This window comes from Onychomys torridus, chromosome 1 (assembly GCF_903995425.1).
Source record: "Onychomys torridus chromosome 1, mOncTor1.1, whole genome shotgun sequence".
Taxonomy (NCBI): Eukaryota; Metazoa; Chordata; class Mammalia; order Rodentia; family Cricetidae; genus Onychomys; species Onychomys torridus.
In genome coordinates this window covers 61502397-61517853 of record NC_050443.1, presented here as the reverse complement: position 1 = coordinate 61517853, position 15457 = coordinate 61502397, and the positions used below count along the sequence as shown (strand labels likewise).

The 15457-nt window shown below is 45.6% G+C and overlaps 1 protein-coding gene across 1 annotated transcript in view; it reads right to left on the bottom strand.

The window, feature by feature from the left end:
* Window positions 1–1225: 1225 nt before the first annotated feature.
* The window catches only part of Pde8a (phosphodiesterase 8A), a 131204-nt gene continuing 116972 nt past the window's right edge, over window positions 1226–15457 (bottom strand). Inside the window, exons 18-22 of the mRNA XM_036185704.1 lie at window positions 11082–11299; window positions 9355–9484; window positions 7778–7945; window positions 2754–2883; window positions 1226–2316 (exon numbers count right to left, since the gene is read on the bottom strand). Of these exons, the coding sequence (XP_036041597.1) occupies window positions 2210–2316; window positions 2754–2883; window positions 7778–7945; window positions 9355–9484; window positions 11082–11299 (753 nt within the window). The 3' untranslated portion in view covers window positions 1226–2209. The remainder of the gene's footprint in view (window positions 2317–2753; window positions 2884–7777; window positions 7946–9354; window positions 9485–11081; window positions 11300–15457) is intronic.

Sequence of the window (15457 nt, the reverse complement as noted above, 5' to 3'; positions counted from 1 at the left end):
CCTGTCCCTCAGTGGCAGGCTCTAGTTCCTTGAGCTCCATGCTCTGCAGCTGACCCCGTGTGGATCTGTCTTATGCACTGCTGCACCTTGGGGTCTCCTAAGAAGCCATGTCTTAAAGGCTTAGTTCCCAGTCTGGGACTGTTGAGAGGTGGCAGAGACTCCAGAGTGGGGTCCTCTGGCTTGGAGGGGCATGTTCCAAAAGAGCATGCCCGGACTCTATCCTCGTCCTCCTTCAGCCCCCCACCCGATGTGCACCACGTGCCCAGTCAGTGTGGATGAAAGCTAACAGTAACAACAAGTCTCCTCGCTTCAGACGCTTGTTACGGTGACGGAGGGCCGACAACCCGTGCTCTACTTGGGATTCTTGGGATTCGGGTGCCCTTCAATTCAGAGGGCTGCAGTTGTCAAACGGGACCAAGTTCAAGCCTGGCCTAGTACCTCCCGCTTTGCTCTCCATCCTGGATCTCACTGCACCCCGCCTCTGTGTTTGCGGGATGCACTTGGCTCTGTGATGCCTTCGCTTCTGTTTTCATAGTCTCTCTCTCTTTTCTTTTCTTTTCTTCCATTATGTCCAGTCTTCTGTGAGACCCATACACAGGCTTTTCTTGTTTCCCAGACCCTAGAACAGTGGTTCTCAACCTGTAGGTCTCGACCCCTTTGGGGTCACATACCATATATCCTGCATATCAGACACTTACATTACCATTCATAACAGGAGCAAAATTACAGTTATGAAGTAGCAACAAAAATAATTGTATGGTTGGGGTCAGCACAACATGAAGAGCTGTATTGAAGGGTCACAGCATTGGGAAGGTTGAGAACCACTGGGCTTGCTTGTCTCATGTGGGTCTTTTCAGATCTATTCTTTTGAAAAACATCGTGTTTACTTTGCAATTCTTACTGCCGCTTTTAGCATCCCCACTGCTCTGGTAGCAGCTTTTGTGGTGAAAATCCTTAGCTGCCCTGCAGCCTCTCAGCCCATGGCGGCTGAGGTTGCTGGTGAGGCTCGTTTTCTCTCCTGGCACCAGGCGGGAAGATCTGCTGCCTCTTCTGAGGTGGGCCCACAGGTAGTGATCCTCACGCCAGGTAAAGGGTCTGTTCAAACTGAAACCCTGTCTCCAAGACCCTAGCGAGTTGTTCAGGTGCTCATTTGTTCTATGAAATACATGTCTCTTCCTAATTTAGAAAGATTATTATTAGACAATACCAAAGAAATGGCAACAAATGACTTCTTAAAAACAGTTTAATTTCATCCAGAAAAAATACAAGTTTAAGATGAAACCAACCCTCTGGCATGTCATTACGTGTCATCTGTGTAGTATTAAATGCTCATTAAAACCACGAACAGATATGGCCTTTATACATTTCTAGAATCAAATATCCCATGTTAGTTATAAAATGTCAACCACTAAGTATTCTGGTTTGCTTTGTTTTATAGGGCATATTTTATAGAAACGGTATAAAATAAGGCAGGCTCTTGGAAATTCAATTATAAAATGGTCACATCCAAGTTTTTCTGACAAGACACCTGCAAAACTCCTGGGATCACAGCTGCTGCTCAGAACCGGGTCTGCAGATGTGGCCTTGGTTGCGCACTAGAGTGGGCCCCACCAGCAAAGTGCCTTCCCCACCAACACCAACCGACGAGAAGAGTAACATTTCTATAGTGTAATAAAATGTATCATTTTATATTTTAAATCTGCATTACGAAAATAAGTCTACGCACTGTGACTCGTGAATTTGGTTGTGGCATTTGAAGGTGGCTTTGGCTTTGAAGTATTTTTAAATTCATAGAAAATGTCAAACTTCTAATAAAATAAATAAAACATTTAATAGTTGGGATGATCAACTTTAAGCTTCTTTATCTCATTTGCTAGTTGATTAAAGAGACAAGTCACTCCAGTAGTATTCCAAAAGGAGCGGCTCACCTCCTGAGAGCCGAGACAAGTCGCCATGGCTGCTCTGCAGGCTGAAGGAGCATGGAGAAACGGTGTGTGGCTGCCAGGACAGCCATGGTCACCTCTGCAGGGCTCCCAGGCCTATGGTAACACAAAGCGCATGCTACAGCATCAGATGGTGGCCACAGAAGGTTGATGCCCCCTTGTCCTGTCACAGCCTCTGCAGATGAGGGGATAGTTCTGCCTAACATCGAAAGGCCTAAGAAACTGCAGAAGCCAGGAAGGGCAGAGCCTCAGACAGGATGTCCCCACTACTCTGGAGGGGGCCGGAGGCTGCACAGCTTCTTTTCATCCAGTCCTTTCCAGTACCTGAAGTTGTCATCTAGATGCTGCATAAGGTCAGGCAGGTCAACAAAGGCTGGAGAGAGAGACAGGGATGCAGCGTCTTCACACAGCCTTTCTTTACGGGCTTGGGCTTCCTTATTTCCTTCCAGGAGTGGAACTCGGGCCTCCCACCACACAGCTATGCCCTGGCCCCAGCATTTTAAGAACGACTAAGGGAGTCGGCCGTAATGTAACGCCAAATTCTGGGGCGAGTGGACCGGAGGGAAACCTGTCTCAGCCCCCGACCCACAGGTATCAGCTCTGCACACCTCCCACCCCCGGAGTGCTGCCCTCAGGGCACAGGGAGCCAGGGACATCCTTGGGGTCCTCTTCTGGGTACCTCTTATTTGACAGGCTCTTTGCCTTCCAGAATGGCTTCTTTCTCTCCACTCCACCTTGGAAGTCTAAGCCACGCATCTACTTACCATCTAACTAGCCAGTCCCTCCTTAGGGAAGGTGCTAGGTTCTTACCGTCCCAGGCATCAAACATGTCCGTGATGAAGTAGTCAATGAAAGAGATCTGAGACTTGGGAATGCTGCAGGTGTTTCTGTCAAAAACTGGCATCACCACAGGCAAGTCCAGCTGCTTCTCTTCATCAGTCTGCAAAGCAGAACACCCCAGGACCTCAGAATCCCGCCTGCCACCGAGCAGCCCCACAGGCTGCTTTGAGAGCCCATGTGGCACTACCAAGCAAAGGAGACCTGCCAGACACCACACTGTTCCCAGAGTGAGGACATCCCAAACCAACCCAAGCATCTCTAAGAGCTGGAAGTCTCCCGGCTAAGGCCCCTCAGGTCAGAGTCCAGGGTGGATCTGGCACCTACCTCCGCTGGCCCTGTCACCATTCACCATCTTTCTGCCCACACTGGAACCATAAGAAGTGAGCAAGAAACACGGCCCCGTCCCAGGAAGGGCTTGGTGGTTATTGCTCAGCTAGGGGCTCTGTTGTCTTGTGGGAAGACTATGAATAATAAACCTATTAACCAGTAAGAAGGAGGCATCAATCCTAAAAACCTCCCAGCAGAGAAAAGACAGGACCAAATGCTGTACTCATAAATTCTAACAAAAGTTTAGAAAATCAACAACAATCTTTCTCAAACTCTTCAAAATTAAAAAAAAAAAAAATCCAGAGAACATTTCTAGTTCATCCTAGAAAGCCAGCATACCATAATAGACACAGACACTGCAAACAAACCCTGCAGACTAATATCCTTGTGGATAGTGATTAAAGATCCCAAACAAGATATTGGTCAAATTAGCATGTCAGAGGAATTCTACATGACAGGATTTCCTGAGGCACACTTCACTACATGAAAATCAATTGCTGTGTTAACAAAGTAAGGAAGCAGGGTGTGGTGGGGTTAAAGCTATAGTACTCAGGTGGCTGAGGCAGGAGGATTACTCTGAGTTCAAGGCCATCAGCTTTGGCTACATAGTTCTAGGATAGCCTGAGCTACAGAGTAAGATACTATTAAAAAGAATAACCGGAGGCGGGTCTTGGGATTTGTAGTTCAGATGGCAGAGTGCTTGCCTGCATGCATGCGACTCTGGGTTCAGTCCCCAGGACCAAACAAACCAAACATGGTGGGGTCTGTAAGCCAGACTCAAGCAGCAGAGGGCAGGAGGGTCAGCCTCAGGTGACAGGGAGGTCAGCACCAGGCTGGGGTGGCACACGTGTGTAGTTTGATCACTCAGAAAGCAGGAGGACTGAGTTTGATGCCAGCCTACAATGTTAATAGTGCCAGGGTAAATCTTGTTACAACTGGCACAACGCGGTCCCCTCTGGTTACCACAGTGGCAGTAACGCTTTCTGCAGTCTGCTAATATCTGCTCCACACTGTCACCTACATTCGATGTTGTCAAGTGTTCTGGCATGTGCTGCTGCTGTTTTGAGATGGAATCTCATAGACCACTCAGGTTACCACGGAACTCTACAGTAAACAGCTGCGGGACTCCTAACCCTGCCTCCAAGCCCAAGTGCTGGGATTCCGTGTATACATGACCACACCTGACCATGTATTTTCCATTTAAACCTTTCTATTGGTATGTGCTAGACTTTCATTTTAATCTCCCTGATGATGTACCATCTTTTTTTCCCATGTAATTATCAGCAATTCATACTATCTTTTTTTTTTTTTTTGAGCTGAGCATCGAACCCAGGGCCTTATGCTTGCTAGGCAAGTGCTCTACCACTGAGCTAAATCCCCAGCCCCTCATACTATCGTTTATGAAATAGCTATTGAAATATTATTTTTAACTGGGTGGCTTGCCTTACTATTGTAACGTAACCTGGGTACGTGCAGTCCTTTGTCAGAAATGACTTGTATTTTTTTCTCGACACGTCCTGTTACTCATTTTTTAGCACAATTTTTAAAACTTTAATGAAGTCCAATGTATATCTTCTTTTTTTCCATGGCTGTTTGCTTTCTGTACCTAAAAGTCTTTGTCCATTTCGAAGTCACTGGGGATATTCTCTAAAAGCATCATGGTCTGGCTTTTTCTAGGCAGGCTGACAGCTTACTTGTGAACTGATGTATCTGTGCTCTCTTTCTAAAACCAATTGGGAAAATCTTGGGAGAGCCCCTTGTTGTATGTATTGTTTGTGTTCTGAGAAATAAAGCTTGCCTGAAGATCAGAATGCAGAGCTAGCCACTAGTTAACCACAGAGGCCAGGCAGTGGTGACACACACCTTTAATCCAGCACTTGGGAGGAAGAAACAGGAAGATCAGGAGTTCAAGGCCACCCTGGGCTAAAGGAGATTGAACCAGTCTAAAAGAGAAACAGCCAGGCGGTGGTGGCACATACCTTTGATCCCAGCACTAGGGAGGTGGACGATCTCGCCCTTCCCTCCCCAGTTTGGTCAGTGATTTCGTAGAGGTAAGAAGTCTCTAGTGGCTGCTCTGCTTCTCTGATCTTTCAGCTTTTACCTTTGATATCTGACTCTGGGTTTTTAATTGTTAAGACTAATTAGGATCACACATCACCCCTTTTCTAATATGTAAACATGGAATGTTCTTTAAGTTTCTAGCAATGGTTTATGAGGTCTGGCCATCTATCAGTAAATTTATTTCTAAGAAATTTTTGCTTTTTATTGCTATTTCAACAAGCACTGTTTTAAGTTTCTTTTTTTTTTTTTTTTTTGGTTGTTAGTATATAAAATACAACTTGACTTTTATATATGGAGCTTACTGTCCCATATGATCTCACTGATCAAATCTAATTATTAGTGTAATGTTGTGTGCCTTGGGAATTTTTAAGATGTGTTTTAAGATGTGTTATTTTCTGTTTTTATGTACTGTGTCCTCCCTTGCATAGTGCAGTATCTGGAAAGACCAGCAGTGTTGAGCAGTGTGGTAACAACAGGCCTCCAGCTTTGTTTCCATTATTAGGGCAATATCATGTGGCTAGATACAACATAAGCTATGTTTTTAATGCCAGCACGCCAGAGCCGAAGGCCGGCATGATCCACCAGCAGACTGAACAGCCAGGGCTGCATACACAGAGACCCCGTCTCCAACAAGGTACTTTCCTTCTATTCCCGGTGTGCTATAAGTGTTCCTGTGACGAATGGAGGCCGAGTTCTGTCACGCCTTTCTGTAACTAGAGCAATAGATGTAAGATTTTCTTCTATTACTCCAGGACTACAGTGAATTACTAAATAAGCGGCCAGCCTTGCACTTGTGTGAACAGGCCTAGTGGTGCTGCACACCCTCTTTATGCAGTTGGACTCAGCTCCTCCACTTTCAGGGTCTTGAGAAACAGACTGCCATGTCCTGTGGTGGCATGGCCTCTGTCGGGTATTGACAATGGGTTAAAATAGTCTCAGAATGAGCCAGTGCTCCTCCCTCCTTCCCTGCCTCATACAATTTGTAAGGCTGGCATTACTTCTGCTGTACATGTTCAAATCATCTGTCTTCAACAATAGTTTAAGCTGCTGGCTGTAGGTGACTTTTGATTCTGCCGATTTTTATTTTGGGATGGGGGTTTGAGACAGGGTTTCTCTGTATAGCTTTGGAGCCTGTCCCCGAACTCACTCTGTAGATCAGGCTGGCCTCGAACTCACAGAGATCCACCTGCCTCTGCCTCCTGAGTGCTGGGATTAAAGGCGTGCACCACTACCACCTGGCTGGCTCTGCTGTATTAAGTGCACACACACTATGGTTACGGGTCCATTCCTCGTTAGGAAATGTCCTGCTCTTTCTGGCAGTGCCCTATCTGTCTTTTGTCTGAAATTGATAGGGCTGTTGAGACTTATGTTTATAATTTGCACACTCTGCTTGCATGGGTTCACCACCTTTCTGTTCTTTATTTAAAACATCCGTTCCAGTCCGCCTGTAGTTGAGCTTCTTTGTTTTGCTTGGTTTTGGAGGCAGGATGTCATTATGTAGCAGGATGCCATTATGTAGCCGTCCCTGAGCTCACAGCTTCCCTTCCACGTGCTGAGAGTCCTGGCATGTATCACCACACCCCACCTCGTCTGTTCTGATGAATGCTCTTTTTATGGGAGTGCTTAGCTTATTGATATTCAGTGGAGTTCAATTTAAATAATACTGTCAGGATTAGGAAGCACTACCGTGTGTAATTATTTCCCGCTAGACCCTTTTCCTATCACATCACCTACAGTAGAGACCCAGCAATGCAATGTGAGAACCTTTGCTTCCAATAACTCTGTGTCTTAATACAGAGAAATTTAGAGAATAGAAAAGTCTTGGATGGCTACCCAGGAATAACCAATCTTTTCGATACTTTTCCTTCATCTTCAATAGTCAAGTCTGCAGTCATCACTTTAAGAACTTCTCTTAGCATTTCTTACATTGCAGATTTACTGATGATGAACTTCCCCTTATCTGAGAAGGCTTTAATCTTGCCCTGATCTTTGAAGGCTATTTCACTAGATAGAGTACTGGGTTCACAGTTTTCTTCTAACAGCAGCTTAAATATGATGTTTCTGTGTCTTCTGGCCTCAGATGTAGCCCTGGCTAGCCCAGAACTCTCTAACGTAGACCAGGCTGGCTTGGAACTCATAGAGATCTGCCTACCTCTGCCTCCTAAGAGCAAAAGCGTGCACCACAATTCATGCCCTTGTTATGTGCCAAGCAAAGCTCTACTACTAATATGCTCCTCAGCCCTGGCCACTCCCTGGGCTTCTTTAATCTGTGTGCTCATCTCTGCTCTAAATCTGCAAACACTTCAGCAATTTATTTTCCTTCTGTCCCAGGAAGATGTGAAGGGCACTGATTTCAGGAAAAACCTGCCAACCCAGGGTTCCAAATCCAGCAAAGATGTTCAAAGAATGAAGACAAAAAAGTAACACATTTCCAGATAAAGAAAACAATTTGTTATCAAAAATGCTCTTCCAAGACAGAATTTCTTTTAGAGTTTTCTTTCCTAGTTTTAAGTCCATAGCCTCATGGTGTTCCCCCATTTGCAGCACGAGTGCTCGCATGCATGTGTGCATGTGCGTGTAAAAGGACTTAAGACATAGCATTTTACCTGAGAAAAATATTCTTCTGAAATGCGTGCAGCCCACTCAATGCAGTGTTCTAGACGCCGGCAGGGGTTGGACACGTCGGCACACTTAATCATCATGCGTTTGATGAGGACCCGGTTCTCTGGAGTCCTGAACATAGTGCTTAGGGCTTCTTGATTTTTGACAGTTTTCTGAAGCATGAGTGAAATCAAAGTAATCAAAATGGGCCCTTCATGTCCAGCTACCTTACCTAGGGTTCTGGGAGCCAGGAAGCTTGTAGCGGGGATCTACAAAGTTGAAGGCGTCGTACAGCAGAGCCCTGTGTGCTCTGAGCACTGAGCAGCCTTTCATTCTACATGGAGAAGCATGGCCCAGTGAGTTCATCAGGACCCCAGCAGCACTGAGGCTGGCAAATCTGTCCCTTTCTCTTCTCTCAGTCTCTCTGGTGGCCTTTTCTTTTCGTATTGGTGAGAACTCAAAGGCTGGTTTTTATCTTTTTAAGATATTTACAAAAACCAAAATGAGTTCTCTCTTCTCACGATGACAGAGCTCTGTGGCCCAGCAGCACCCTCCTCCCCGCAGCTAGGTCTTCACCAGCATTTCAACAGGGATTTTGACAATCAGCCTTCACTGACCCCAGATCACGTTGAGTGACAATCCCTCATACTTCCTTAGTTTCTATGATTATACAGAGGGCACAAAGTCCTTTTCTTTTGATCTGTAGTCACTAAAAGAATCTGTGGGAACTGTGGAAAGTATCATTACATTGTAATTACAAACAAGGTGAGGTGATTCATCCCAGCAGAGCCCCTCTGTTGGGAGGTCTACCCTTGCCTTTCTACAGACGAGGAAGTGGTGGGAATCTACACCAGGCAGCTCCTGCCTGGCCAAGTCAATGGTCACAGCAGAGGATCCTTCTAGCTTTTTCCTCTGTGCAACCGTGGAACACACACACTCGAGAGTGGCTGCTAAGAGCCTGTAGGAGCCAGGTGAGGAGGCGCACACCTTGAATCCCAGCATTTGGGAGGCAGAGATAGGCAGATCTCTGTGAGACTGAGCCCAGCCTGGTCTAACTATTGAATTCTAGGCCAGCCAGGACTACACAGTTAGAGCCTTTTTTTTTTTTTTTTTAAGGAGCCTTCTAGGGCTTCAAATGACCCTAGAATGTTCAAAAGGGGAGAAAAGAAAACATTTTGAGACAGGGCACAGGAATGGCCAGTGTGAAAACTTGTTTACACATCTATTTGCATGTTCTATTGCATGTTATCCTGCTAGACACTTGCATGTTAAGTGATTTTTTTTTTTTTTTTTAACCAATGAAAAACAAAATTGAACCAGGTACCATGGCTCACTCCTGTAACCCTAGCACCTGAGGCGGATGTATGAGGGTCACTGAGTTCTAGGCCAGTCTGGGCTACAGAGTGAAGGCTTGCCTCTAGATAGATAGACAAATTAAATGAAAGAAAGAAAGAAAAATGGAAAACCAAATTCAACATGCCCACCCAAGGCCCTGCTACCACTTGGGACCTGCAGGTCTGAGTTCTCCATGTGCCTGGTGAGTGTGAACCCCAATGAGGGTCTCAGGATAAGTTCCTCTCACCTCACTCGTTTGTGTTGTCAAGGGCTTGGTGATGCTGTTGACAAATTTGTTGACATGCTCAAAGTGCTTTGTCATTTCCGTGGCCAGGACCATGTCGATAATGCCTTGGCGGAGTGTCCGGTAGTCATTCCTGTTTCCAACGACAGAGAGACTGCTGCAGGTTACTGACTCAGGCTAGTGGGCTATGATCTGTGCAACCATCTGTTTCCTGGGATGTATGCCCTGTGGCTAACGGTCCCCTAGCACTGGAAGATACACTTGCCTCCATCACCAAAAAGACATTAGACATCAGCTGACAGGCAGGATGCTAGAGCTGTGTGTCATATCCATAACTATGTATACATACACTGCACATAGTTCTCAGGATGAGACAGGTTCTAGCAGGGATGAGCAGAGACCTCTCCCTCTTCCTCTCTAAAGACAGTCTCATTGTGTAGTCCAGGATGGCCTCAAACCCATGACTTTCTTGTATCAGCCTTTTAAGGCTGGGATTATAGACCTGTGCCACTAGGCCAAGCAAAACTATTCTCTTTGTGCCCACAATCTCCATATTCATTAACAATGTGCCTTGCATGGAGGTACCTGGAGGCCCAGAGAACTTGCTAGCCCTTCTTTTAACCCTAGTTTGCAAGCCATGAGCACTGTTCCTCCATGGCGGCTGCTTCAGTTCCTTCCTCCAGGTTCTTGCCCTGACTTCCCTCAGTGATGGACTGTTACCCAGAAGTGTAAGATGAAATAAAACCTTTCCTCCTCAAGCTGCTTTTGGTCCCAGGTTTTTAATCATAGCACTAGAAACCCTAGGTCTTATGTGTTCTCTGTAGATTATGTACTTACAAGTATATGTGAGTAAGACTTATAGTAAGCCCACTTCTGAAATTTTAAGACATGGTACAATGGAGTTTTGAGAAATCAGGATACTCTTTTTAATTTTATTTTTTTATTTTTTTGTTTTTCGAGACAGTATTTTTCTGTGTAGTTTAGGCTGGCCTTGAACTCACAGAGATCCGCCTGCCTCTGCCTCCCAAGTGCTGGGATTAAAGGTATGCGCCACCACTGCCCAGCTTAGGATACTTTTTTTAAAAAACCCTATATAAAATTTTCCTTAAAAATCCAAATGAAAATATTTCTCATGACACTTTTTTTCCTCTTCAGTTGAGCTTTCCTGTGTACTGGGCACCAGCCTAGACACAAACCCATGACACTGAGACTGCAGTGTGGGTCTAACATGAGCTGGATGAGGTGGCACAGGCAGGCCTATAATCCTAGCACTTGTAGGGCTGAGGCAGGAGGATTTCAAGTTTAAGGCCACACCAGTCCGAGTAGTGAGACCCCGTCTCCAAACGTCGTTTAGCTAGACATTGCTGGATGTTAAACACCTGGTTTTTGTTGGCTGGAAACAGAGCCCAAAGCCTTATTGTACATGCTAGGCGAGTGTGTGCCACTGCTTCCAATCTGTTTCTATAAATGAAATGTGACAAGTGCTAACGAACTAGTGACAGAGCAATCACGACTTTCACTTAGCATGAGGACCAGGGAAAACGCTCCCTCGGGGGACACCCACCAGAAGTGTGCTATGCACAGAAGGTGAAGAGGAGTGTGCCTGGCAGCTCAACCTGAGCAACTCAGCAAGACCCTGCCTCCAAATACACTTGTTTCAGCACTGAGGTTGGGGGCAGCGGCTCCATCTGCAGTCATGTGACCTACATCTCAGCAGCATCTGTTCTCACCTCTCCATGTTTTTAAAGATGTTGCATTTGTCATTCTCAAGGGTCAGCTGGAAGGCCAGCGCTGCATGGTGGCTCTCCAGCACGGCTGTGTCATTGTACAGCACGGCCAGCTCGTTTCCCGAGTTGCAGAGGAATGAGTTGTTTCTCCCAGGGTGGTCCACGTCGTGAATGGCCGCAGCGATGAGGGCAGCAACCTTGTCAATTGGATCTAAAGTTTCCTGAAAACAAGAACTCCTTTGCAAACCAGTGTGCCTTCAACAGAGGCTTCTCTGAGCATGCCCGGCTGCTGGAGAACACTCCCATATCTGCAGGCACACACACACACACACACACACACACAGCAAGGGCGTATGCACGCACGGCCAGTCTTTCCCCAGACCACTGCAATACAAGCCCAGAGCCTGGGATTTTTGACTTAGCAATATTATGTAAATCAAAATAAAAAATAACTTTAAAAATGAACACTACTTATATTAATTGGGAGCTAACCTACTTTTCCGCTTCTTTTTGGTGCTCTTTTAAACTGACATAAGGGTCTTGTAATTAAGGCTACCCTTGAGCCCTTGGTCTAACCTCAGCTTCCTGAGGCTCGGATTGCAAGTGTGTATCACTAGCCCAGCTAGTTTTCTTTTACTTTTTATCAATTTATATCATTTTTTAAAAAAGAAACCATCAGCTTTTACATTTTTGAGTTAATATAGATGTGTGAGGTACTTTTTTCTAGCATTTATTTTTCAAATTTATGTATTTCTGTTTTCCTTATTTCTCAGTTTTGATACTAGATTGTCTTAATTCCAAAAGCCGTTGTGGATTATTATTGGCTTCCCACTCCCTCACAGTGTAGCCAAAGCTAGCCTTTAAACATCTGGTGGTTCTTCTCAAGTACTGGGATTACAGGAATATACCACCATGCCCAGCTGTAGTGTGTGTGTGTGTGTGTGTGTGTGTGTGTGTGTGCGTGTGCGCGCCTCTCGCTCACACTTGCACCGTGCACATATATGTGACTGAGAATGAACACATGAATGTGCACATGCATGTGAAGGCCAGAGGTTATTTACCAGGGATGGAGAGATGGCTCAGTGGTTAGGAACACTGACTATTCTTCCAGAGGACCCGGGTTCAATCCCCAGCACCCACATGGCAGCTCACAACTGTCTGAAACTCCAGTTCCAGGGGATCTGACACCCTCACACAGACATGCATGCATGGAGAAAAAACACCACTGCACATAAAATAAATAAACCTTAAAAAAAAAAAAAAAAGAGGGGTTGGGGATTTAGCTCATCGGTAGAGTGCTTGCCTAGCAAGAGCAAGGCCCTGGGTTGGGGGGTAGGGGTAGGGAAGAGCTATTTACCTGTTTTTTCTCTGGACCTGGGGCTAGGTGGCTAGGCTGGCTGGCACTTAGCCCCAGGAATCTGTACATGCCTCCCTCCCCAGTGCACAGCCCACACTACCACGCCAGCTTTTAGTGTGGGCGCCACGTGCTTTCCTGGCTAAGCTATCTCCCTAGCCCAAGTCATTCTATAGGTTTTGATAGGCAGGTTTTTCATTTCACTTCAAAATTTACTCAAGTACGATCGCCTGAATGTGAGCTGAACAAGATGACCAATGAAGAGAACAAACTGAATGGGGACAAGCCATGAGGCCTCAACCCTACATAAGAAGTAAGGTGGGGGGAGAGGAGAGGGGGGTCTGTGGTTGGTATGTAAAGTGAATACAAAATTTCTTAATTAAAAAAAGAGGACAGGTGGTGGTGGGCGCATGCCTGTAATCCCAGCACTCGGGATGCAGAGGCAGGCGGATCTCTGTGAGTTCGAGGCCAGCCTGGTCTACAGAGCTAGTCCAGGACAGCCTCCAAAGCTACAGAGCAAAATCCTGTCTCAAAAAACCAAAGAGAGAGAGAGAGAGAGAGAGAGAGAGAGAGAGAGAGAGAGAGAATTTACGGATATAGGAATTACCCTGGATAATAGCAAATGTATCTTGGAAGACAGATTTTTAGATGAAGGAGCATATAAATGTTGATAATGTACAAAATGTTTTTAAAACTGTAAAGCAGTATATGTATATGGTTGTGGTTAAGTTTAACTCACTCTAGGGGGAAGAGCTAAGGCAGCAGAGGAAAGCTGGGGGTGAGAGAAATGCTCTGCCCCAGGGAAGACACACTTACCAGTTGTTCACCGCCAATAGTCAGCCCTGAAAACATACATACAAGTGACGCGTGTGTGGACTCTCAACAGGTCATATTTAGAAATAATATGTTTATACAAACACATATGCATGCATAAACTGATGGGAAAAGAGGCCATGAATTTGAAGGAGAGCAAGGAGGGGTATAAGGGAAGGGAGCAATGTTGTGATTGTAATCTCAAAAAAAAAAAAAAAAAAGCTGGAGCCAGGCATGGTGGTGCACTTGAGAGGCAGAGGCAGGTAAATCTGAGTTCCAGACCAGCCTGATCTACGTAATGAGACTGTGTCTAAAAAAAAAAAAATTATTGCCGGGCAGTGGTGGCGCACGCCTTTAATCCCAGCACTCGGGAGGCAGAGGCAGGCGGATCTCTGTGAGTTCAAGGCCAGCCTGGGCTACAAAGCGAGTTCCAGGAAAAGCGCAAAGATACACAGAGAAACCCTGTCTCGAAAAACAAAAAATAAAATAAAAAATTTATATATATGTGTGTGTGTGTGTGTGTGTGTGTGTGTGTGTGTGTGTGTGTAGTGTACACATATTAAATAAATAAATAAACAAACAAATAATTAATAAAAAATTGGGCTGGAGAGATGCCTCAGAGGTTGAGAACACTGACTGCTCTTCCAGAGGATCCAGGTTCAATTCCCAGCACCCACATGGCAGCTCACAACTGTCTATCACTCCAAGATCTGACATTCTCACACAGTCAGACAGACATGCAAGCAAAACACCAATGCACATAAAATAAAAATAAATAAGAAAAGGAAAACTCTTCAAAGCATCTGTCGTTTTGGTTTTATTTCTCCGTGGATCCGAGTTCTTTCAGCTGTTTTGCATGTGAAGTGATTGACAGCCACTCACTGTTAATCTAGCCCTGTTGTGACTCAGCATCCAGTGCCTATAAACCAAGCTTCAAAACAGTGTGCCTAGTGTAAGATATGCAGGGGTGGGGCTGGAGAGATGGCTCAGCAGTTAATTCCCAGCACTACACCGTAGCTCACAACCATCTAATAATGAGAGCTGATGCCCTCTTCTGGCATGCAGGCATACATGTAGACAGAGCATTCATAAAATAAATGCATTTAAAAAAGATATTGAAGGGCAGGGACGGCTCAGTACTTAAAAGAGCTTGCCATCAGGTCTGACAACCTGAGCTGATCCCAGAGACCCAGTGGTGGAGAGAGAGAACTTTCACAACTTGTCCTCTGACTTCCATGTGCTTGCTATGGTGGGCATGCATGTTCTCATGTGTGCATCTGAAGATCATATTTGGAAGTATTCTACAAACATGTGAAAATAGGTATATATCTAATAAACTTGTCTTATAAATTAATTTCATTTAAAATACTGTAAATTTTCACTTTGGCTAGGGACACTCTATGGTATGAATTTGATAAATATTTTGACTATCATTTTAAGCAGGGTCTGGCTTTGTGTGTACCAGCAACCCCAGCATTTAGAAGCTAGAGGCAGGAGGATAAGGTATTCAAGACAACACAATGAATTCAGGCCAGCCTCAGCTACACAAGACCCTGTCTCAGAACCATATACATTGTTCTAGGCTGGCTCTGAATAGATTTATTCAAAAGCAGCACACCCCAGCAGAGACTGCTCCTTAGAGGCTAAGTCACTTTAGCCCAGACTCTCCCTAGCCACCTGTCTCTCTGAGCAAACAGTCCACTCTCTGGATTCTTCCCCATCTACAGACTCCGTCTCAAGCTTTCAAATATACGAATAGGGCTAGACGTTAGCTCGTGCACTTCGCAGCACGCAGCCCTGGGTTTGCTGTGGCCTCGACAGTTGGCCTGTACGTCTTGTGTGTGTGTTTCTGTGGGAGAAGGAAGGAAGCTGATCATGGTGGTCACAGTCAGACATGCTGCCTTGGAAAGAACGAGATGGAAGCATTGAGAGAGCTCCAGGGGGCCAAGAGCGTGGTGCCCGGGCCTCACTGGGTGGGAAAAGGAGAAGGAGCTCTATCTGAGGTCAGATGATCAGACAGGAGAGCTGAGGAATGGGCAGTAATGGACTCGGGCTCACGGCACAGGTGAGCATCCTCAAGAGGCTCAATGGCCCACTGTGAAACCTCCTCTCCCCCAAAAGGACAGGCCTATCCTGTCTCTGTTGGCTTTCTCTTCAGGGACTGCAGATGCTTGGTTTTTTGTTGTTGTTGTTGTTGTTGTTGCTGTTGTTT